Source organism: Cebus imitator, unplaced genomic scaffold, assembly GCF_001604975.1.
Source record: "Cebus imitator isolate Cc_AM_T3 unplaced genomic scaffold, Cebus_imitator-1.0 Scaffold117, whole genome shotgun sequence".
In the NCBI taxonomy this organism is placed as follows: Eukaryota; Metazoa; Chordata; class Mammalia; order Primates; family Cebidae; genus Cebus; species Cebus imitator.
The window spans coordinates 6549031-6575262 of record NW_016107432.1 but is presented as its reverse complement, the minus strand read 5'-3'; the positions used below and the strand labels follow the sequence as shown (position 1 = coordinate 6575262).

Genomic DNA, 26232 nt, shown 5'->3' with positions numbered 1-26232 from the left:
TTAAACAGAGTCTTGTTCTGTCATCCAGGCTGGAGTACAGTGGTGCGATCTCTGCTCGCTGCAACCTCCGCCTCCTGGGTTTAAGCAGTTCTCCTGCCTCAGCCTCCTGAGTAGCTGGGTTTATAGGCCACACTACCACGCACAGCTAATTTTTGTATTTTTAGTAGAAACAGGGCTTCACCATCTTTGTCAGGCTGGTCTCAAACTTTTGACCTTGTGATTTGCCTGCCTCGGCCTCCTACAGTGCTGAGATTACAGGCATGAGCCACTGCACCTGGCCCATATTGTTCTTTTTAAGTGAGTTTCATGCCACCTGTTTAAAGAAAGCTGTAATGGAACCTCTCTGAGGAATTAATTGTGATAGTAGGAAAGAAACCACACATTTATAAGATTTGACACAGTTAATGCAAGAAGGTAATTTGGCACTTAAAATTTTCTTTCATCTTGTAATGTTCACTTAGTAACACTAAGGTAAGAATATCTTACCTTCCTTTTGCTATTTCTAAGCTCTTTAGGGTACCTTTAAGAATGTTCAGGTAGGCTCCTTGAGTGGACTTAGCTACCATGACTGGAGGGCTTTGTTTCTATTGTTGGTTTTCTGGTTTACATGTTGGTCACCTCGTTATGTCAGTCGTCATCCTTTGGCACTGCCTTCTGTCCTGATCGTCTCATGGAGTTGAGGACCAGGCTGTGGGACATGAACTGACAGCAGTCAGCTGGAGAGCCATCCTCATGCAGCATATAGGCTTTTTAATATGTTGGTAGCTGTATCAGTGTAGTGTCAGCAGATATTTTTTCTCTTTAGACATTATACTTTTTTTCTCCATATTTTATTATGCCATTTCCCAAAGAACACACTTGTACATTTAAGAGCAGTGTTTCTAACAGTTTTTTCCCAAGCCATGTCATAGAAACTGTTATGGAAACTGAAACTCCTCTGGGAGTGGAAGTTGCTTGGGCCTTGTCAGGGTGGGCAGAAGATGATGTCGAAAAGGATCAGGTGGCATTTGGCATTTTGCCATTGGCTAAAGTGGGGTCAGAGCTGGTTGCCATTTTCTGTCTTGAGGTTCATGCCTGTCATCTTCTCAAAATACCTCCAGGCCTGTAGGGACAGTGAACGGTAATGACAAAACTAAAAACTTTAAGAAGGATATGATAAACTGGAGAATGCAGGGAAAAAAGGTGGCTCACATCTGTAATCCCAGCACTTTGGGAGGCCAAGGCAGGAGGATCACTTGCAACCAGGAGTTTGAGACCAGCCTGGGCAACATAGCAAGATCTCATCTCTTCAAACAAACAAACAACTGGGTATAGTGGTGTATGCCTGTAGTCCCAGCTACCTGGGAGGCTGAAGTGGGAGGATTGCTTGAGCCCAGGAATTCTAGGCTACAGTGAGCCATGATTGCGCCACTGTGCTCCAGCTAGCCTGGGTGACAAGAGCCAGACTGTGTCTTTACAAAAAAAAATGAAAGAAAAAAGAAAAATGTATGAAGGAAAGGCTATAATGTTAGATGAGGAGTGAATAGTGTGATAGAAAGGGCACCAGCTTTGCAGGTAGGGCACATACATGGCGGCCATGGTTTTGACTCTTTGTGGGACCTGAAATACGTGTCTAAATTTCTTAATCCGTGAAATGGGAGATTTGGCTTAGCTCATGCTTTTTCATGTTGTGAAAGCAACGTTCAATGCTGAGTAAGTACGCAGATGTTGATTAAGTGAGCAAGGAATAAAATAATTATAGAGAGCCTAGGTAATTAAGGCATGAGCCAGGGGTCAAGGTGAAGGGAAGATCGGAATTGGCCATCCCCTGCTTCTCATCTGTCCCACCTTCACCTGTGTAGCGTAGTATTGGCTTCTACTACTTTGAGAAGTATTTGAACAACACTAGGTTAGATGATCCCTCTCTGAGCTTAAATATGTCATGCTTCTGATGCTGACACCAACCCATTTCTTTCTTCTCACTTACGTGCTTTATTTTTGAGACAGGGTCTTGATGTTGCCCAGGCTGGAGTGTGGAAGCGTGATCACAGCTCACTGCACCCTTGACCTTCAGGGCTCAAATGAACACCTTAACCTCCTGAGTCTCTAGGACCACAAGCATGTGACATTATGCCCGGTTAATTTTTTATTTTTTGTAGAGATGGAGCCTCTGTATGTTGTCCAGGCTGGTCTCGAACTCCTGGGCTCAAACCATCCTCCTGTCTCAGCCTCCCAAAGTGGTGGGATTACAGGCATGAGCCACCATTCCCAGCCGCTGTGTACTTTTTACTAAGATGAAAGTTGCACAAGAATAAATGCAGTTTCGTCAGATGTAGGGGAGGAAGTCAGAGGTGCTGTGTTTGTTGCCTAGGGATGCTATAATAAAGTACCACAAACTTTGATGGATGGCTTATAACGACAGAAAGTTCTAGAGGTCAGAAGTCCAAAATCCAAGTGTTAGCAGGGCTAGTTCCTTCTGGAGGTTCTGAGGGAGAACTTGGTCTATGCCCCTCTCTTAGCTTCTGGTGGTTATTGGCAATACTTGGTATTTTGGCTTGCAGGTCCATTACTGCAGTCTCTGCATCTGTCTTCACATGGCATTCTCCCCTGCATTTCTCTGTTCAAATTTCTCTCTTATAAGAACATCAGATCATTGAATTAGAGTCTCTAATCCATTTTAGGTGGATCCTAATCTAATACGACCTCATTTTAACTTGATTACATTTTCACAGACCCTATTTCCAAATAAGGTAAAGTTCACAGGTAATGGAGTAAGGAACATAATCTTTTTGGGGGACAGTTCAGTCCACAGCAGGTATTAAAGTTGGGGGTAAGCAATTTCTTTAAAATTGTGATTCATTTCCCTCAATTCATGTCTTTTCATTAGAGCTAGGTCTGTCAGAGGAATTGAGATATAACAAATAAAAAATTCATATCTGCTAGAATGTATCCACTTGGCCTTAAGTCAAAATGGTGGATGGGATGGCCCTAGACTATATAACTATTAGAAAGACTCTTATAGAGACTAAGAATTCTGTTTTTTACACATGTGGTTTTTGCTTTGAGGTTAGTTGTTTGGCCTTTTTTTAAATTTTTTTTATTCTGATGGGGCTTTTAGTTCCTTTATGAAAGTCACAAGCTGGGTTCTCTGAGAAAGTAGGTGCTTTGGGAAGCAGATACAGACAATTTAGCATGCAGAATGTTGATTAGGGCTTGTCCAAAGGGTCCAGACTCAGGGGATGGAGAAGTTGAGCTACCTTGCAGGCCCAATTGTAGCATAGTCTTGGCCAACCCCATTGGAATAGCCCTTTGGAGCCACCCTGGGTTGGGCTGGGTAGCCAGGCCTGTACACCCTCAGTTGGTCAGGATGACTTGCCAGGAAAAGGGCAAGATGTTGGTGAGGCAGTTTTCTGTGGCCACGGCAGGACTCGAAGGGCTGGCAGATCACTCTCAGCAGCTGGGGCTGCATGCCCTTCAGTTGAGGCTCTGGGTTGTACAACACAGTGTGCCACAGCTGGACAATATTTTTCTTAGAAATTTTTTTTTACTTCATTTGACTTATTGGTTGGCCTTCTGGAGAAATATGGGGTAAGTCTCTTCTTCTTTCTCTGTGACTCTTCTCACCCCACTCCTTACCCACCCCCCTTACTGAATAATCACGTGTGTGATATGTGTGTGTGTCTATGTACGAAGAGAGTTACAGTGCACAATTAACCTTTTCTTCTTGTGGAAGCTGACTCCAACCAGAATGCTTCATCTTCACCTTTTCCCAAAGGACATAAAGACAGAAAGGGGATTTTGCTATAACATAGAATACAGAGTGGTGATTCAGGTATAGAGCAAGGTGTGGTGGGTTGATGTTGTAAGGAGCACAGAATAATGAAATTAATTGGTATGAGGTTCTCCCCAGGAAGGAAAGAATGACAGACGGTTGAAAGAAGGGTCATAATAAAAAATGAGTGCCTATAGCTGGGAGCAGTGGCTTATGCTTATAATCCCAACACTTTAGGTGATTGAGGTGGGAGGATCACTTGAGGCCAAGACTTCAAGAGCAGCCTGGGCAACATGCTGAGACTCCATCTCTACAAAAAAAAAAAAAATTAGCCAGGTGTGGTGGGTGCGTGCCTGTAGTCCCAGCTACTGTGGAGGATGAGGTAGGAGGAGCACTTGAGCCTAGGAGTTCTAGGCTGTAGTTACCTGCGATTGTACTACTGCACCTCCAGCCTGGATGACAGAAGAAGATCTTATCTCTTGAAAAAAAATAAAAATGACTTTCTTACATAAATTGAAGCCCAGTTCCCTTAAGTTCAAATGCAAATATTCTGTGAGTAGTTGGAAATATAGACTGAGAAGACAAGGAAGGAGAACGATTTGTAGGGGGTGACTTTTGTATCAATTACACAAATCTTTGAGATTGTCCGACATGAATGACAGACATGGAAACATGAATGTTCAAGGGTCTGTAACATAACTGTCAAGTTAGTTACTGGTAGTTAGGTAATAGTTGGGAGATTCTAGTAGTTATATAGTTACTGGTAGTTAGAAAATGCTTGATTCACTTTGGATAAGATTACCCTGATTAAAATTTCAAGTATAATAACGTCTTTCTTTCTAGAGTTGTCTAATTTCATACTCACTTAAAGAGAATACTTGTTACTAACCTCAAAATCAAGAATTTCACGCTAGAGAACTTAACCGGAATTTATAAAAAAGGAATAACCAATTTTATATTTAACATGAGTCATTTAGAAGTTGATTTTTATGTTTAATGTTTGGATTGTTAGCTGTTTTTCTTCCATGTTTGTTTTTGCTTTTTAGAGCCATAAAGTGTATATTTTTACTGCCTATTTTCTTCCTTTACATTTACCTTGTAACATAATATTTGTGACTTGAACATGTCTGAAATTTTAAGGAGATATCCTTATAGGGCTCTGCAAATAGTCATTTTTGAGGGGAAAGGTTTTTAACATAAAATTCGAGTCCAAGATGTTTCACCATTGTTAAGTATGATACTTTGCTGAGTATTTAAAATGTATTTTTGAGAATGTTACTGTCTTTAAAGTATTTGTATTTGAGGTTTTGAGAAATATATCTAGTGCTCACTTCAGCAGCACACATACTAAAATTGGAACGAGAAATATATCTATTTTATTACTTTAGGGAGAGTTCCATAAGATAGATAAACATCAATGCTAGCTTTGGCTTAAAAGCTAGTAGGAATTCTCAGTGTGTTTCCCAGATTCAAGGATGCCTCAAAGTACAATTAAACTGGGTAGCATTTCTAACGTTTTTAGCAACTGTGCCCAAAACTTAGCAAATGTTCGTTAAATACAGGTATTCCTGCTCTATCTGGCCTTCCTGCACCAGCTCCTGGAGTGCTCCCTCTTGTTCTGGTCCATGAACACTAGTGTGCTATACACTGCCATCCGCAGTTTTAGAGCCACTGACCAGTTGAGTTCATTGCCTAGTAGAAACTCTGCCATTAACATCCCATTCTCAGACGACTGTCTTTTGGTCCACTAAAAACTGATTACTTTGTAAAGTGTAAAGAAACCTAAGATCATCTTAATGATGGTAAGTACATCTTTGATATTAAATTGGCTGCGTAAGTAGTGTGCACTGATGTAGGCAGGGCACGGTGGACTCTGCCCTTGTAACCGTTCCAGAGAATGCACTGAGAATGAAGACAACCAGTAAGTCCCTAAGTATAGTGGGAAATGGGAGAATGTGGAAGTTTCTGATACCATATAAAAGGGAATACTAATTGATTTACTGTATAGAATAGTACAATTTATACAAGTTATTTAAAGGAAAGAAAAGTAGAGGGATATAATTAATTATCTCATTCCTAAATTACATCTTCAGTTTAATTTTTTAATCCTGGGAATTCAGGATATAAAGACCTCAGGTCAAGTGATCTATGCTTTATATTAATAACTTGGACCTTGGGGAAAATTCTTCCTGATTAGAACGTCTCCTATATCCCAGGCTGTGTTCCAGAGAAGCAAAAGGGGTCAATAAATGAATGAATGAATGCTGTCTACTACTTTGTTTCCTTCTTGGAGGTTCCAGATGCATATTAGCATATTAAAAGTTTCATGATGTCCTGAAATAAACAAATCTGCCCTTGTTTCAGCTTTGGTATTTCCCTAATTTATGCAGAATGAAGAAGTTTATAGCAAAGGAATATATTTTTATATCACCCAGAATATATTTTGGAGAAACTGTTTAGCAGGTTATCCTTTAAATGATGATACTGTTTATTTAAATATCTTCCTAGGGTCAGAAGAATTACGATAGTTATCTTAAGAATCATATCTAGGGCTAGGCCTGTAGAGTGGTTCACACCTGTAATCCCAGCACTTTCGGAGAGGCGGGTGGATCATGAGGTCAAGAGATTGAGACCATCCTGGCTAACATGGTGAAACCCTATCTCTACAAAAATACAAAAATCAGCTGGGCCTGGTGGTGTGTGCCTGTAGTCCCAGCTACTTGGGAGGCTGAAGCAGGAGAATTGCTTGAACCCAGGAAGTGGAGGTTGTAGGGAGCCGAGATCGCACCACTGCACTCCAGCCTGGCGGCAGAGTGAGACTGTCTCAAAAACAAAACAAACAAAAAGAACCGTATCTAAAGGCTTGATTTAATGTTGGAAGCATGTAATTAATGGATGAGAAATGAACACATACACTACTTTGATCCTATTCTGAGTTCTCCAGTATATACCTTTTTGCATAATCAAACAGAAAATTTTAGTTGGACTCTTTAAAATTTTTAAGCATTGGGATGTGAATCAGATAATCCATATAAAATTTTCATATAGAATTAGATATATAGAATTTCATATAGAATTTAAAGATACAAACCCATTATTGAAGTATTGCTTGTGACCTAAGTCCATTTTGGAGAACTGTAATTTGTATTACTTGGCTATGACTTTTATAGTAATTTAAAATAGTTAACTCACTGTCTTAAATGAGTTACAGAATTTCATGTTACCTTTCCCCCACTCATTGAAACTCAGACTATAGATCACTTTGTGGTTTTGAGTTGAGTAGTTGAAAGCTGTAGAATTTATATGCCCAGACATCTTTAAGGAGCTACAGTATCATGTTGAAAAATTGTTTTGGTATACTATGATCTAGTATTTTATATGATAAAATGTTTCAGTGTTGACTTAAGTGGGTTTCATCGTGTTGGAGCTTTTTGCATTTTCAAAAAGTGTAAAAATTATTTTAATTTTTTTCCAAGTAAACTTAGGGTTTTGAAATTTGCATTTCTTAATGTGTAGATGCTTCAGTTTCTCCTAATTGAAATTTTTAAATTTAAAGAATTTAGTTGTTTCATCCCTTTTCCAACAATTTTTCTAAAAGCATTCAGAATTTCATAATAATTATTTTGTTTTATCTTGTTTTTGTGTTTTGTTTGCTAGCTATTTTGTTATCTTTTGCAAGGAAGGAGGAATGTTTGTTTCAGTTGTAAATGTATACATTTCCCCCTTCCCTTTGGGCCCAAATGTTTTATCCTTCCTGTCTTGTAAACTATCTGAGGTGAGCTTTACCCCTGCTAGGTAAAAAGGGATTTTGAAGTCAAATTATATCCCTGTTTGCCAATGAACGCTCTTATATGTAGAAAAACCTAAAGACGCCACCAAAAAACCTTCTAGATTTAATAAATAAATTTAATAAAGTTGCAGGATACAAAATCAGCGTACAAAAATCAGTAATGTTTCTGTATACCAATAAAGATCTCGCAGAGAAAGAAGTCAAGAAGTCAGTCCCATTTATAATAGCTATAAAAAAAAATTAAGTTACCTAGGAATACATTTAACCAAGGAGATGAAAATCTCTACAAGGAAGACTACAAAACACTGATGAAAGAAACTGTAGATGGCAAATAAATGGAAAAACATCCCATGGTCATGGATTGGAAGGATTAATATTAAAATGACCACACTACCCAAAGCAATCTGTAGATTCAATATAACCCCTATCAAAATACCAATGTCATGTTTTACAGAATTTAAAAAAATCCTAAAATTCATATGAAATCAAACTAGAGCCCTAATAGCCAAAGCAACCCTGAGCAAAAAGAACAAAGCTGGGGGTATCACATTACCTGACTTCAAATTATATTACAAGGCTATAGTAACCATAACTGCATGGTACTGGTGTAAAAATGGATGTATAGACCAATGGAACAGGATAGACAACCCAGAAATTAAGCCACATATTTATAGCAAACTGATCTTCGACAAAGCCAATAACAGTATACACCAGAGAAGGGACACTCTTAAATAAATGGTGCTGGAAAAATTGGATTGTCCTATGCATGAGAATGAAATTGAACCCCAGTCTTTCACCATATACAAAAAATCAGCTCAAGATGGATTAAAGACCTAAACGTTAGACCCAAAACTATAAATATGCTGGAAGAAAACCTAGGGAAAACTCGTCTGGACATTGGTATAGGCAAAGAATTTGTGACTAAGACCTCAAAAACACAGACACCTGAAACAGAAATAGACAAATGGGACTTAATGAAACTGAAAAGCTTCTGCAGAGCCGAAGAAATAATCAGCAGATTGAAGAGACAGCCTGTAGAATGAGAGAAAATATTTGCAAGCTGTTTATCCAATAGGGAACTAATATCCAGAATATACAAGAAATTCAAGCACTTTAACAATAAAAACAACAAGTTCTCATTAAAAAGTGGTCAAAGAACATGTCTCCTTTTTTAAAAGGAAGACATACATATGGCCTACACATATATGAAGAAAAACTCAGTGTCACCAATCATCAGAGAAATGAAAACCCAAAACGAAATGAGATATCATCTTATCACACTCAGAATGGCTGTATTTAAAAAAAAAAAAAAAAAAAAAAAAAACCAAAAAAAAAATGAAAAAAAAAAAAAAAAAAAAAAAAAAAAAAAAAACCAAAAAATAGATATTTGCACAGATGCAGAGAAAAGGGAACTCTTAAACATTTTTGGTGGAAATGTAAGTTAGTACAGCTTCTGTGGAAAAGAAGTATGGAGATTTCTCAAAGAACTAAGAATAGAATGACCATTCAATTCATCAATCCCACCATCTACTTTGGGTAGATACTCAAAGGAAAAGGACATGTCGGAAAGATACCTGTACTCATATGTGTATTGCAGCACAGTTCACAATAGCAAAGATATAGAATCAACCAAGTGTCTATCAGTGAATAAATGGGTCAAGAAAATGCAGTATATACGCTCAATAGAATGCTATTCAGACATTAAAAAAAAAAAAAAAGAGTGAAATCATGTCTTTTGCAGCAATACTGATGGAACTAGAAGTCATTATCTTAAGTGATAAGGCACAAGCCAGACATGGAGAGCCAGATATTGCATAAACCCTGACTTGCTCTGCAGTCTATGCAGGTAACAAGATTGCACATGTACCCTGTAAATTTTTCTTTTTCTTTCTGAGACAGGTTCTTGCTCTGTCACCCAGGCTGGAGTGCTTTGGCATGATCTCAGCTCACTGCAACCTCTGCCTCTCGGGCTCCATTGATTCTCCCACCTCAGCCTCCCAAGTAGGTGGGACTACAGGTGCCAGCTAATTTTTTATTTTTCGGTAGAGATGGGGTTTCACCATGTTCCCAGGCTGGTCTTGAACTCTTGAGTTCAAGCAGTCTGCCTGTCTCAGCCACCCACAGTGCTGTGATTATAGGAGTGAGGCACCATACCTGGCCTTTTTTTTTTTTTTTTTTTTTTTTAAGATATAAACCTTTGTGTTAGGCTACTGCAATTTGCGAGTTGTTTCCGCAGCATACCCTGTTTTAACTAACCTTTTCTTTCACTTCGTTCTTGACGCCTTGCCCTAATTATTCTCAGTTCTCTCTTTGCTTTGTCAGTAAGCTTTAGTTTTCTTGTTATTCCACACAGTCTGACTTTGTCTTTGAACCTTCCACGATTACATTGAAATAAATTTGAGACCTATCAAACATAAAGTAGATGTTCTCCAGTTCTCTCAAACAGTTCCTTCTGGGTAGATTGTGTTATTTCGACATAGCCTGTCTTTTGGATAGTGTCTTGGACAATCTACTGGAGCATGGGGAGGGGCATATGAACTATTGAAAGAGTTAATGAGTCTTTGTTAAGCTCAACATAGTCATTTCTTAGAGAGGAGAGAGTCAAAACCAGTGGTGTCTAGTAGAACTGTGACTATGGAAATGTCCTATATTTGCACACTAGCTACTAGTGGTTGTTGAGCATTTGAACTGTAGCTAGTGTGACTAAGGAACTTTTAGTTTAAATAGCCACATGTGACTAGTGGCTACCATATTGGACAGTGCAGTAAAGGTCTTAGAACACCATGGGGATGATATAATGCTAGGTGAAAAAAAAATACAAAAATATATGTATGGTATTATTTAATATGTAGAAATAATAATAAATTTGCCAGGCACGGTGGCTCACACCTATAATCTCAGCACTTTGGGAGGCTGCGGCGGGTGGATCACCTGAGGTCGGGAGTTCAAGACCAACCTGGCTAACGTGGAGAAACCCCGTATCTACTAAAAATACAAAATTAGCCGGGCGTGATGGCACGTGCCTCTAATCCCAGCTACTCGGGAGATTGAGGCAGGAGAATTGCTTGAACCTGGGCGGCGGAGTTTGCGGTGAGATTGCGCCATTGCACTCCAGCCTGGGAAACAAGAGCGAAGCTCCATCTCAAATAATAATAAATTAAAGTCCTATGCAAAGGAAAAAGCACTAGTAATAAGCACACCAAAATACAGTGAATATTAGATGCTGAAATTATGTATGTGTCTACTTCTATTTTTATATTTTAAAAATACTTTAAAACTTTGATAGTGAAGGTATATACGATAAACAAGAGAAGAAAGAAAGAAGTGCTGTGGTGCTAATAACGACCATTTCAGCAAGGGAATATATCAGTTGAATAGAGCTGCCTGGATTTTTCTCCGCAAAAGCCACATTTTACATTTTGCCCAGAGAAGCCCAATTTGTGACTGTTTACTGTCTGCTGTTCTTTTTGATAAGTTGTGCTGTAACAAAAGTAATTTGAGAGAACAGTCCACAAATTGTATTTATGCAGCCATGTCAGGAGGAATATGCTTTTTGAAATAATTTTCACATGTTGTAATCACACCTAAAATTATTTACAGCGTATTACAGAAAAGGGAAATAATAATATTTAAATTAACTTAGCCACATGTCTGCTGTACTGGAACACTAAAGAAACTGAACTATAGACAGTATGTCTCTTATAGCTTATAAGAAATGCTGTTAATATACTCTAAATAACTGTTTAGGAACGCTAATGGGAGTTGTAATTTGAATTATTTTTAGTAATATGTGCCATAAAGAGCATAAAGAGATGGTATCATGTTTCTCACAACACTGTTACATAGGGGTGAGATTTTGGGAAGATTTGTGAACTTCTTCAAAACAACTCCTCATTGCTCCTAAAAACCATTATTAAATCACTCGTGTGAAGTGTGGCATTGTGTTTTGTCTACTTGTTGGGAAAGTATTATATAATAATGTAAGTGCTTAGATCCGTTGTTTTTTTTCCCCCTTAATGGACAAACCATTTGGAGTTTATTATATCACTCTGAAAACAGGTAGACTAAATAAAGAATTAAATGCTTTCATTTCAAAAATTTGGTTTAGTCCCTGGGCTGGTTATAAACTCCCATGCCTAGGCCTCTGACTCCTGGAGACCCAGAGTGGCATGTATATAAACTTAGTACAGGGTTTCCTGGGGGCCGCTGTAGGAGTGAGCCTGGCTTAACAGCTGTTCTTGCGTCACTCCACCATGCTGTCACTGCTGTGCAGAACAAAGCAATGTTGATATTGACCCCAAAGCCTGCATAGACTTGTTCTAGCCTTTGGAGGATAATTTTCATTGGACCAGGGCTATTTTTAATCCTAAGGTCCTTAAAATGGCTTACAGTTGTATACTAGGCATACAGCTGCAGGAATATGTATGTACCGAGCTCTATCTCTGGACTGCTTGGGGATAATGTAGTTTAAATGTATGGAGACTGCTCTGCAGATGTCTATGTTCTAAAACAAGCAGAAAACTGGACAGCAAAGAGAGGTCATTGTATTTCCATATTCCTCCTCCTTTGCACTTAATCACCTTGGGTTTTTTGCACTGTTGCCAGGCTGGAGTGCAGTGGCGCCATTTGTATCACTGCAACCTCAGCCTCCTGAGTAGCTGGGACTACAGGTGTGTGCCACCATGCCCAGCTAATTTTTGTATTTTTAGTAGAGAGAGGGGCTTTACCATGTTGGCCAGGATGGTCTCGATCTCTTGACCTGGTGATTTGTCTGCCTCAGCTTCCCAAATTGCTGGGATTATAGGCGTGAGCCACTGCGCTCAGCCCTATCCTTTTACTTTTAACCTATTTGTGTTTTTGTATTTAAAGTGGGAGTTGATTTTATACACACATAATGTTCAGACCAAGAACCAAATCAAGAATACACTCCCTGGACTGACGCTAGCTCAGTGGTTTCTTCAGCGAACACTCCCATTTGTAACACACACACACACCCAGGAATACATCTAACCAAGGAGGTGAAAGATCTCTGCAAGAAGAACTATAAAATCATTATAACAGGGCTGGGCACTGTGGCTCATGCCTGTAATCCCAGCACTTTGGGAGGCTGAGGTGGGTGGATCATCTGAGATCAAGAGTTCGAGACCAGCCTGACCAACATGGAGAAACCCTGTCCCTACTAAAATTAGAAAATTATCCAGGTGTGGTGGCACATGCCTGTAATCCCAGCTACTTGGGAGGTTGAGGCAGGAGAATCACTTGAACCTGGGAGGCAGAGGTTGCAGTGAGCCAAGATTGTGCCACTGCACTCCAGCCTGGGCAACAGGGGCAAAACCCTGTCTCAAAAAAAAAAAAAAAATCGTAGATAATACAAACAAATGATAAAATATTTATGCTCATGGATTGGAAGAATCAATATTGTTACAATGGCCATACAGCCCAAAGCAGTCTATAGATTCAACACTATTCCTATCAAACTACTAATGTCGTTTTTCACAGAGTTGGGAAAAAAAAAAACTATACTAAAAATCATATGGAACCAAAAAACAGCCTCAAAAGCCAAAGCAATCCCAAGCAAAAAAAAAAAAAAAAAAAAAAAAAAAAAAAAAAACCCCCAAAAAAAAAAAAAAAAAAAAAAAAAAACCACACCAAAACCAGAGGTTTTATGTTACCTGACTTCAAACTATGTATAAGGCTACAATAATGAAAACAGCATGGTGCTGGTACAAAAATAGGTACATAGACCAGTGGAACAGAATAGAGAACCCAGAAATAAAGGCCTGCCTATACCTGTGGCCATTGAGTCTTCAGCAAAGTTGACAACAATAAGCAATGGGGAAAGGACTCCCTATTCCATAAATGATGCTGGAATAGCTGACTAGCTATATACAAAAAAATGAAAATAGACCTCTGCCTTTCAGCATATATAAAAATTGACCCAAGATGGATTATAGATTTTTAAATATAAGACCTGAAACTATAAAAACCCTAGGAAAAAACCCTGGGAACACCATTCTGGACATAGACCTTGGGAAAGAATTTGTGACTAAGTCCTCAAAAGCAATTGCAACAAAAACATTGACAGTTGATCTCTAATTAAACTGAAGCACTTATGTACAGCAAAGAAATTATCAACAGAGTAAACAGTGTACGGTATTAAGAGATATGCCCTTTCATATACAGACTACCTACAAAATAGGAGAAAATATTTGCAAACTTAAAATAGGAGAAAATATTTGCAAACTATGCCTCTGACATAGGTCTAATATCCGAAATCTATAGGAAACTTAATAGAACAAGAAAAAAACAATCCCACTAAAAAGTGGGCAAAAGACATGAACAGACACTTTTCAAAAGATGACATACAGCAGGCAACAAATGTATGAAAAAAATGTTCCATATCACTGATTTTCAGAGAAATGCAAATCAAAACCGTAATGACTCACGATCTCACATCAGTCAGAATGGCTGTTATTAGATGTGAAGTAGCAGATGCTGGTGAGGAAGCAGAGAAAAGGGAAGCCTATGTACTGCTGGTGGGAATGTAAATTTGTTCAGCCACTGTGGAAAGCAGTTTGGAGATTTCTCAAAGAACTTCAAACAGAGCTGCCATTTGACCCAGCAGTCCCATTACTGGGTACATCTCAAAAAGAAAAGAAATTGTTTTAACAAAAAGACACATATACTCATATGTTTCATCACAGCACTATTCACACTAACAAAAATACGGAATCAACGTAGGTGCCCATCAACAGTGGATTGCATAAATAAAATGTGGTACATATATGCCATGGAATACTATGCAGCCATGAAAAAGGAATGAAATCATGTCCTTTGCAGCAACATGGATGCAGCTGGAGGATAATATCCTAAGTGAACTAATGTAGGAACAGAAAATCTAATGCTGAATATTCTCACTTACAAGTGGGAATTAAACATCAGTTACTATGGATGTAAATATGACAACAGTAGACACTGAAGACTGCTGTACTGATGAGGGAGGAAGGAGGTAGGTGTTGAAAAACTAACTGTTGGGTATTGTACTCAGCACCTGGGCAGTGGAATAATTCATACCGCAAACCTCAGCATCATGCAACATACGCAGGTAACAAACTTGCACATGTACTCCCTGAATCTTAAATAAAAGTTAAAAAAAAAACCATATCTTGGGTAGAGCAGGTAGAGAAATTTGGGGGAAAGCTTGCACATTTAGGCTACATCTACCAGATTGACATTTAGGAAAATAAATTTGAATTCTGTGGGAAAACTTAGGTGGAAGGTTTTTTAATAGGCAGAATATAATTAGGTCTTGATGTTGTAAAATTCAGTCTATCTCTGCCTTTTAATTGATGTGCTTAGATCATTTACATTCATTATTATTAACAGCTATGTTATCAGAGTTTGTCTTCAAGTGATAGTAGATATACCATTTCATACAAGAACCTTATAATAGTGTTCTTAACATTTCTCCACTCCTGGCCTTTATACTACTGTTGGTTTATGTTTTACTTATATTTATGTTGTTAAATACAAGCTCCATAATGTTTTATATTATTTTTGTTTAAATAGTCAATTATCTTTTAAAGACATTTAAATAATAAGATGTTGTTATTTTTGGTGCTCTTTGTTCCCTTGAATCCATATTTTGTTCTTAGTCTGTTTTCTGTTGCTATAACAGAAATGACACAGATTATGTATTTATAAAGAATAGAAGTTTATTGGGCTCACAGTTCTGGAGGCTGGGAAGTCCAAAAGCATGGCACTGGCATCTAGTGAGGGTCATGCTGTGGCAGGAAGCATCACGTGATGAGCAGGGTAAGAGTAGGTGAGAGTGCTTGAGACAGAGAGAAATGGGCTGAACTTACGCTTTTATCAGGAACCCACCACTGTGATATGAGGTTGGATCCCTTGTAACCTAATCACCTCTTAAAGGTCTTACCCCTTAATACCATCACAATTGCAGTTAAATTCCAACGTGAGACTTGGAGGGGATATTTAAATGATAGCATTTGCTGGTGATAAATACCTTCAGTTTTTGCATATCAGAAAAAGTATTTGTTTCACTCTCATTTTTGAAAGTTTTTTAAAAATTTTTTTGCTTTTTATTTTTATTTTTTATTTCCATAGGTTTTGGGGGGAACAGGTTGTGTTTGGTTACATGAATATGTTCCTTAGTGGTGATTTCTGAGATTTTGGTGCACCCATCACCTCAACAGTATATACTCTACTCAGCTCGTAGTGTTTTACCCCTTACCCCTCTCCCACCCTTCCCTCCGAGTCCCTAAAGTCCACTGCTGTCATTCTTATGCCTTTGGATCCTCAAAGCTTAGCTCCCACTTCGGACTGAAAACATACAAAGCTTGGTTATATTACTTCACTTAGAATAATGGTCTCTGGTTCTTTCCAGGTCACTGCAAATGCCATTATTTTGTTCCTTTTTGTGGATGAGTCGTAGTCCATGGTGTATATATACATATCCCACAATTTCTTTATCCCCTCATTGATTGATGGGCATTGGGCTGGTTCCATATTTTTGCAGTAGCAAATTGTGCTGCCATAAATATGCATGTGCAAGTATCTTTTTGAAAGACATTTTTAATGAGTGTAGAATTCTAAGTTAACAGTTTTTTCTTTTAGTACTTTAAAGTTTTTGCTCCATTATCTGCTCACTTGCATTGTTTCCAACAAGAAATCTGATGTCATACTTATTTTTCGTTTGTTATATTTAATGTTCCTTTTTTCTCTGAGTGCTTTAAAATTTTTCTGTTGGTCACAAGTTTGAGTGCTTTCATTATAGTGTTCTAGGAGTCATTTTCTTCATATTTCTTACACTTGGAGTTCATTAAGCTTCTTGGTTCTGTAGGTTTTAGTTTGATCAATTTTGGAATTTTTTTCAGCTGTCATTGCTTCACTTTTTTTTTCTTTCTCCTCTCAGACATCGATTACATGTATATTAAGTTTCTTAAAGTTGTCACAGCTCACTGGTGTGCCGTTCGTTTTTTAGCAGTTCTTCTATTTCATTTATATAGTTTATTTTGTAGTTTAAATTTTAGTAATTTTTTCTTCTAAAATGTCTAATTTGCCATCAGTTTCATGCTGTGTATTGTTTTATCTCAAACATTATAGTTTTCATCTCTAGATATTATCTAGAGGTGATAGGTTTTATCTTTCATATTCTACTTAGCTTTTCAAACAGATGGAATATTATTGTAATAACTGTTCAATTCTAACTTCAGTGTCAACTCTGGGTCATTTCAGTTGATTTATTTTTCTTCAGATTTCTACTACCTTTCTGTTTTGCTTCTTTTCATGCCTGCTAATTTTTGAATCAATGTCAGACATTGTAAATTTTACCTTCTCAGGTGTTCCTATAAACACCCTTGAGTGGCTGGGCGCAGTGGCTCATGCCTGTAATCCCAGCACTTTGGGAGGCTGAGGCAGGTGGATCACAAGGTCAGGAGTTCGAGATCAGCCTAGCCAACATAGTGAAACCCCGTCTTTACTAAAAATAACAAAAATTAGCCGGGTGTGCTGGCACACGCTGGTAGTCTCAACTGCTTGGGAGGCTGAGGTGGGAGAATTGCTTGAACCTAGGAGGTGGAGGTTACAGTGAGCCGAGACCACGCCATTGCACTGCCGCCTGGGTGACACAGTGAGACTCTGTCTCTAAATAAATAAATAAATATCCTTGAGCTTTGTTCTGGGACCACGGGGAAATTAGTTCAAAACAATCTGGTCATTTGGGGTCTTGAATCAAGATTTCTTAGGACCAGAGCAGTGTCTAGTGTAGAGCTATTTATTCCTCCACTTAACTAAGACAAGACCTTTCTGGACTACCCAGTGTCCTCTGAATTGTGAGGTTTTCCAGCCTGGCTGGTAGGAAATAGGCACATTTTCTAGCCCTGTTGAGCATCAGAAGCTGTTTGCTTCTATTCTTTTGGGTGATCCTTTCCTGCATCTTGGCTAGTTCCTCACATGCACCAGTTTCTACCCTGCTAAATGCTTGAGGGCAACCCTTTGCAATCTCTGGTGTTTTTTTCTATGCAGCTCTCTCATATTTTTTTCCTGTGAATTCAGGCTGCCTTAGATTCTTTCACTTGGTTCCTTCAAACATTGCTTCAAGTCTTCACACCATCTTGGTTAATCTTCACTGAATGATAACCAACTTGTCAATTTGCTTCATGTGACATCTTCAGAATTGAGTGTATTATTTAATTGACGATCTCTCTGGCATCCTGAGATCCAAATGTTAAATGACTTATGGAAAATGTTTTGAAAGTCAGCTGGAAAAGTTCAGCTGGTGAAAGTTACAAAAAATCTTTAATTTATCTAGTTTTCATAATTCAGAAAAGACAGTATAGTAGAGAGGATTTTTAAAAAGTAGCAAAATATGTATTAGTGACCCATTGATCTAGTAACTTAGTCCTCTGGTGAACTTAAAACTGTTTTCTTTATATTTAATGTCTGTAAAATTTACTGCATAGTGATAGATAAAATGCAAGAAACTCAGTCTTAAATCTTTGGATAATAGCATTTGTCATTCTGACTTGATGCTTTTACTAACATTTATTAACAATACTTTGAAAGTAATTTTTGGTAGCCCTCTTACTGTTTGTTAAAATTCATGTAACAGTTTTCATTTTCTAGTGGTTTGTAAATTAGGCAGAACTCTAATATAAAGAATATTGTGATTTAATAAAGCCATTGTTAGATTACTTTCACATATTGAAAGTATGTTAATTTAGGGAGGAAAGCTGTTAAGCTAAAAGTGTGTCATCTATCATAAAAACTAAGAAATTCAGCCTACATATATAAGAAGAAAAGTTTCGACAGATATTAACAGTGTAGCCTGCTGTAGCCTGGCTGTGAAACAGATTGGTGCTCCACCTTAATTTGTGTGAAATCAGAGATGACCAGTCCTAAAGTCTGGAGCCTTACAAAGTAATTGATTACCTGTATAAAACTTAAAGCACTATTTTTTTACCCCAATGTTTCAAAGAAATTACTCTTTATCTACTTATTTCTGTTATACTTAGATATGAGCTAGTGATTTGCTACTTGATAAGTTCTTTCAGCATTACAGAAACAAAATTTTACTAGTCCAATCTTGAGATAACAAAAAATGGGTGAAATTGAGCAGAAGCAGAGCATCAACTTCTGAATTTTGGTTTATTTTAAATGATACTAAGCTTTTAAAAGTTCACAGTGTTGTTTTAAGTTTTTAAAAAATTAATCATAGAGACAAGGTCTCAATATGTTGCCCACATTGGGGTGCAGGGGTATTCACAGGCATAATCATGGTGCAGGACAGCCTGGAACGCCTGTGTTCAAGCATTCTTCCTTTTTCAACCTTCCGAGTTGCCTGGTATACAGGGAGGTACCCTGGTGCCTGGCTTCATTTTAGAAGTATAAAATGTCAAAGATTATAGGGGGAAAAAATCAATGTTCTAAGATACCAAAAATATTTTGATAAAGAAGGACAGTTCATTTGATTTTTTTTCCTTAAAAGGTCAATAATTTATTATTATCTATATATAATGTGTACTTTTTTCTCCTCTCTGATTTTTGTAGGTTCTGCCGGAGACTTCCATTTGGCCTCAATGTGAAATTAAAGTAGAAAATCCCATCTACATGTGTGTTGCTATCAGGATGTTGATTGACTGGTCATGCCTGAAGAGGGAAAGTCTGTTTTAGGTGGCTGACTACCAGCCAAAATAAATGCTTCTCCTACATGTCAAGCATCTCTCCTTTCTACTGGAGTGAAAATCCCCTCCAGATACCAACAGAATATCAACTGCAGAAAATGCTTCACATTTTAAGGATGTCGGCAACCTAAATTCATGTACCCTATCTGTACAGTTGTTGTGGATGGTTTGTCATCTGAAAGCTCCTCAAGTTCTTATCCAGGCCCTGTGTCTGTTTCTGAAATGTCTCTGCTTCATGCTTTGGGTCCAGTGCAGACCTGGCTGGGACAAGAGCTCGAGAAATGTGGCATTGATGCCATGATTTACACTCGGTATGTCCTCAGTCTTCTGCTGCATGACAGCTATGACTACGACCTGCAGGAACAGGTATTTACAGATTTTCAGTGTTTTGCGAAAACCGATGATATCTGTATACATTCCTCTTAAACGAGCGCTTTCATACTTTAGAACTGGGCTATTCATGTGTTGTGTGCAAACTTCTCACCTGTCGGTGACAAGATGGTAAGATTGCCTTGGAATGTAAATCAACCTGCGTCACTAAGCACGCTGTTTAGTGCAGTTATTTTTTTCATAGTTAGACTTTCTCAGTGTTGATGACATTTTGGCCTAGACTCCAGATCTTGTCATGGGATGGTAATAGTTTGATGACCTGCTACTTTTGATTAGCAGTGCTCTACAATGTTGATTTCTACTATTTAGAAAACTCACACATTTTCAGTAGATATTTAAACATTGTGTCTATTATACTTACCATTTCAAATTTAATATTTTATCAGTGAGAATGATGCTTAACTGCTTTGTTAGTGTGTATGACAAACCAGTAGACTTAAAGTTCAATAAAACATACAATTTTGCCATAAGTCACTGTGTGTCACCATGTAAGTCAGTCATTACACATTTTATTTGACTTTGGTGCTGAGTTTATAGTGAGAAATTTGCCTGGGCATGGCGGTTCACACCTGTAATCCCAACACTATGGGAGGCCGAGGCAGGAGGATGTCTTTAAGCCAGGAGTTTGAGACTAGCCTTGGCAACATAGAACCCAGTCTTTACAAAAAGTACCAAAAAATTAGCCAGGTGTGGCATGCGCCTATAGTCCCTAGCTATTCAGGAGGCTGAGGTGGGAGCATCACTTGAGCCCAGGAAGTCAAGGCTTCAGTGAGCCATGATTGCGCCACTGCCCTCCAGCCTTGACAACAGAGCAAGACCCTGTCTCTCTCTCACATGCGCACACACACACACACACACACACACACACACAGAGAGAGAGAGAGAGAGAGAAAGAGAGAGAGAGAGAGAGAGAGAGAGAAACTAACCAAATATAGGTTCTTGAAAAAAAATCTTAACCTCAGTCTCATTCTTAAGAGGAGCTACTGAAAGTGAGGCCTATGTGAGGGAAGCACAGTCATCAGTCGTGAATAAATGGGCTCTGGGTGACTTCTATTTACAAATTTCACATAAAACCTTTTGGTTTTTATAGACAGTAAAGAGAAGGAGGTGTTTTGTGGGCAGTTTTTGTTGCTGTTTTAAACCATTGTTGCTCACACTGAAAGCAGGAACAGAGTTTCATTGACAGAAGAAATTGGTTTTGCCCCTCCAAACCACACAAAAAAACCTCAAAGTCCTAGAAATAATACATACAGAGGATTTCACCAGGTTGATTAATTTTTGTTTGTTTGTTTGTTTGTTTTGAGACAGGGTCACTCTGTCACCCAGGCTGGAGTGCAGTAATGTGATAATAGCTCACTGACAGCCTTGGACTCCTGGGCTCAAGCAGTCCTCCCACCTCAGCCTCCCAAAGTGCCGGCATTACAGATGCGAGCTACTCTTTCCAGCCAGCTTAATGTTTTTTATACCTCAGTTATACAGAGCATGTTTGATGAGAGGGGTTTCTCATGTCTAGATCGACACAGCTGCATTTTTCTTGCTTTCAGGTTGCTTGCTGCCTTCCTTGGCTGGCATTAGGTCAGGTAAGGTTTTGAAGGGATTTACTTATACCCTAATAATCAGCAAATATATAGTTTCCTTACCAAAGCTCTGTTATTTGCTATCATCCTTCTGGTAAATGTCAAATATACTCCTTTACAGGCAAGTAAGATGTTAAATATACAAACATGGAAGCGCTTTCACTTCCAGAAATGAGGAAAATATTTCTTATCATTCAAAAATTATGTACTTCATTGTGAGCATGTACTCATAGGAAACTTTTTTTTTTTTTTTTTGGTGACAGGGTCTTGCTTTGTTGCCCATGCTAGAGTACAGTGGCATGATTATAATTCACTGCAGTCTTGATCTCCTGGGTTCAAGCAGTCTTCCTGCATCTGCCCCCTGGCACCCAGCTAATTAAAAAATATATATACATGTCTCTGTTGACTAGGCTGGAATGAATAGTTTTTAGTAGGACTTTAACTTCCCACTTCTTCTCTCTTTATTTTTTTGAGAACAGGGTCTTGCTGTATTGCCCAGGCAGGTCTTGAACTCCTGGGCTCAAGTTATCCTCCCGCCTCTGTCTCCCTAAGAGCTGGGATTACAGGCATGAGCCACAGCGCCCGGCTTAACCTCCCATTTCTTAGAGTTGTATGTCAGCAGTATGAGCCTAGAATTTGTAATCAACACAAATAAATTTACTCGCACAAAGTATGTGCTAGGTGCTATAGGACATATAGGATACAACAGGCCAGATGTTAATAAGATTATAATCAGTCACATGTCTGATCAGACTTGTGAATCCTCTGGTTTCTTTACTAGCTCTAGGGGGTTGTGGTCAGAGGTAAGATGAACTATCAGTATCTGCAGCTGTGCTTGATCCTCCCTCCAGAGTTCTGATTCGTTCCTCAGGACACAGGACAGATAAAAGCTAGGGAAAGCGTAACATGTCTGGAGTTACAAGGAGAATCCATAGGAAAATAAAAGGCCCTAAAATACTTTTCTACTTGGTCCAAAGTAACAGCAGAGTGTGCCAAGTCCCATGCTGATGAAGAAGGTCAAATTAAAAATGATACCTGTTTTAATAAGACATGATTTGAGGATCCTTTATCCCCTAAGTTACTTTTCCCTGAAGGTATAGTCCCTCATTAAAGGTGGCAAAGCCAGATGCCTGATTCAAGGGGAAGATGTGCTTACTGTCTCCCCAGGCAGAGAGGATACAGAGCCAAGGATAGTTCTCTTCTAGCAAGAGTAAGGAGAATGGAAGGGGCCTTAGCTTCTGTCATTGAGAACTCCAGCTAACAGCAAGGCTGACACACCTGGGTGGAGATGTATGCCACCTTTCCTGATCTCTGGCTCATGCCTGTGGTAACACAGCCCCTCAGGTGGAGGCCAAACCACTCCACTGCTGGGTGTTCATTTCCTCATATCTTTGCTCACCCCTTAGTCCTTGAATTAAGTCAAGCCCTGAACGGCCAGTTTTAAGACCCATCATCTTTTCTGGTTTTGGCTAAAACAAGCACACAGTGCTCTTGAGTCTGAAACAGATTTTATCCATCAGTTTGGTCACAGCTATGCAAGATGTTAAGGTAGGAAGTAAAGCTGATCAGATCCTAGTCTTGTTTGAAGATGAATCAACTATAAACCTCTAATTTGGACAGGATTATAAATACAGTTAGGGTGGTAGGCTGGTGTAGTTCCAGAGAACAACTGCCTTCTAATATGGAGATATCATCACTGTGCCAAGTAGTTTTAGTTTTATTTCCACAAATATTTCTTTCTTTCCCTCCTCCCTCCCTACCTCTCCCCCGTCTCTCTTTCTCTCTCTCTCTCTCTGTCTTGTCTTGTCTTTCTCTCTCTCTCTCTCTTTCTTTCTCTCTCTCTTTCTTTCTCTTTCTTTCTCTTTCTTTCTTTCTTTCTTTCTTTCTTTCTCTCTCTCTCTCTCTCTCTCTCTCTTTCTTTCTTTCTTTCTTTCTTTGTCATGATCACTCTGGGAAGTATATTCTCAGATAATCAGGAAATTCTGTATCACTTTTATATGATATAAACTGCTTTTCTTCCCCATCTTTCAAAGCTCAGATCATCTCTGTCTCTGAAACTTTGATAATGCCTAACGAAAGAAATGTCTTCTTCCAAACTTGATAATATTTTACTGTAAAGCTTTTCATTTTATTTACTGGAATGTATTCTGTTTCTCATTAGATTATAACATCCTTATGGGCAGAAATCGTATATTAATGTTTCTTAAAATTTTTAACCAGCCTGGGCATCATAGTGAGACCCCATCTTAAAAAAAATTAGCTGGATGTTGTGAGGTTTACCTGTAGTCCCAGCAACTTGGGAGGCTGAGGTGGGAGGATCACTTTAGCCTGGGAGGTGGTGGTTGCAGTGAGCAGTGGTCATTTGCTGCACTCCAGCCTGGGCAACAGAATGAGACCCTGTCTCTTAAAAAGTAAATAAATTTAACCTTTTTAAAAATAATTTCAGACCTCAGAAGAACAGCTTGGATAGTACAGAGAACTTATGCTCTCTTCAGTCCCCAGTTCGCATTTTCACACATTTGCTTTCTTTTTATTCATATACAATAGTTTTACGTATTTGTGGGGTATTGTGATATTTTGATACATGTATATAAGATGTTATGATCAGATCAGGGTATTTGAGTTATCTCTCCTTAAACATTTATCTTTTCTTTGTGTTGGAAATACTCGAATTGTTTTCTAGCTGTTTTGAAATATACAGTAAATCTTGTTAGCTGTAGAACCCCTACCACACTGTTGAATATTAGAGCTGACTTCTGTTGAACTGTACGTTTGTACACCTTAAGCCATTTCTCTTCATCTTCCACTTTTGCTTTATTTCTGTCTTCTCTTCATGCCGACTTCTCTGAGTAAATTAGCATGTACTTGTTAAGATCAAAGACTTTCCCTTAGTCATATTACAATCACAAAATTCAGGAAAATTAGCATTGATAAAACTTTGTTGTCAGATATACCGTCAGTATTCAGTTTTCACTTGTCCCAATGTTGTTTCTCATTGCAGTTTTTTCCCCCTCATCTAGTATCTAGTTTGAGATTATCCATTGACTTTACTGGTCACATCTCCTTAATCTCCTTTTATCTGGAGTCATTCCTTGTTTTTCCTTTGCGTCTCATGACATTGACAATTTTGGAGAGTCCAGGCCAGTTTTGCAAAACATCCCTTAATTTGTTTTTTCCAAATACTTCCTTGTGTTAGAGTTGGCTTGTGCGTTGATGGTAGTAGCATTCTCTTATTCTTGGAGATGCAGACTTGGTTCAGATGGTGTCTGCCAGGTTTCTCCTTGTAACTAATAAGCCATCTGTGCAGGGAGACTTTGACGCTTTTACCATCCATTCATGTTCCTTGCCCGAATCAGTTATTAGTTGGGTAGTTGAAAAATGGTGATTTTTCTACCTCAGTTATTCCCTCTGCATTTGGTAGTTGACATTCTACTACAGTGCCTTCCAGCTTTTAAAAATCAGTAGCCTAGTCACACAAGGAACATTACAGCAGGTAAGATGCAGCACCAGCCACTTCATTTGTAAGGATTGCCTTATTCAGTCTGCAAACCAAACCTCGAAAGTAAGTCTTAAGCTCCTGCAGCCTGAAAGTGAACAGCATGGCAAGGTGCGTTGACTGGTGACCTGGAGTGCTAAGCCTAGTTTCTGTACATTTTACAACACACTTGTCACATTAGTTTAGAACATTTTACAGTCTTGCTCAGAAATGACTAAAAGAGCTTCAGTAACATTATAACTTAAGTGGGAGTTAACTTTTCCTGCTTAGAGTTTGTGCTAGATTGATAGTCAACAGCAGATTTCCCCATGATCTGTCACAGGTAGGGAGGGATATACTAGCAGATGAGGCTGTCTTTACTATTTAGAAAGCATTCTTTCTTTTCCTTTGGTAAAAGGTAACTAAACTACCAATTGAGAGTTTATTAAAACTTTTCTTGTATTGTTATACATTGATGTTCTTGACTTAATGCATTCTTTATTCTTCTTCTTCTTTTTTTTTTTTTTGTTTTTTTTGAGACAGCGTTTCCCTCTTGTTGCCCAGGCTGGAGTGCAATAGCATGATCTTGGTTCACCGCAACTTCTGCTTCCCAGGTTCAAGTGATTCTTTTGCCTCAGCCTCCCAAGTAGCTGGGATTATAGGCATGCGCCACCATGCCCAGCTAATTTTTTGTATTTTTAGTAGAGATGGGGTTTCTCCGTGTTGGTCAGGCTGGTCTCGAATTCCCGACCTCAGGTGATCTGCCCGTCTTGGCCTACCAATGTGTATTATTCTTATTAGGAGTCTTTGATGGTAACAGAAAACCCAGCTCAATGTGGCTTAAACAGAAGTAATAGTAAAAGCCAACACATGTATATCATGTGCTGTGTGCCAGCCGCTGCTGCAAGCACCCGCTTTCCATTCACAGTAACTCATTTAATCCTCCTTACACCATCCTGTTATTATTCATATTTCATAGCTGGAGATACTGACAGTGGTTAAATAACTTGCTCAAGGTCACACAGCTAGTACATTTTGCAGTATTTACTGGTTTAAAAAACTTGAAATATCTGGGAATTAGGGCTGACCCCGGTGGCAACTTGATCCAGGGCCTGCAGTAAAATCAGTGCTGTGTCTTTAAGCTTGCCTTCTCTGTTGTCTTTTAAGATGGAGCGCTCACTCTGTTGCCCAGGCTGGAGTGCATTGGGGCAGTCTTGGCTCACTGCATCACTGCAGCCTCAGCCTCCCAGGTTCAAGTGATTCTCTGGTCTCAGCCTTCTGAGTAACTGGGTTATAGGCATGCATTACCACACCCGGCTAATTTTTGTATTTTTAGTAGAGGCGGGATTTTACCATGTTGGCCAGATTGAGCTCGAACTCCGGGCCTCATGTGATCCACCCGCCTTGGCCTCCCAAAATGCTGGAATCACAGGGCAAGGACTAAGAATTGGAGAGGATGATTCTCCAAAGGAAATATGGAATGAGTAGGGTGCTGAACCACCCAAAAAAGTCCTGTCTAAATACTTTGTACAAAGTAGTGCCTT

The 26232-nt window shown here is 38.8% G+C and overlaps 1 protein-coding gene across 6 annotated transcripts in view; it reads left to right on the top strand.

The window, feature by feature from the left end:
* KIAA0232 (KIAA0232 ortholog) overlaps positions 1-26232 on the top strand; it is an 88718-nt gene that overhangs the window by 13482 nt on the left and 49004 nt on the right. For all 6 annotated transcript variants that reach the window (XM_037742212.1, XM_017539106.2, XM_017539105.2 and 3 more), the window contains exon 2: positions 19113-19612. In XM_037742212.1, coding sequence (XP_037598140.1) covers positions 19382-19612 — 231 coding nt within the window. In that variant the 5' untranslated portion in view covers positions 19113-19381. The remainder of the gene's footprint in view (positions 1-19112; positions 19613-26232) is intronic.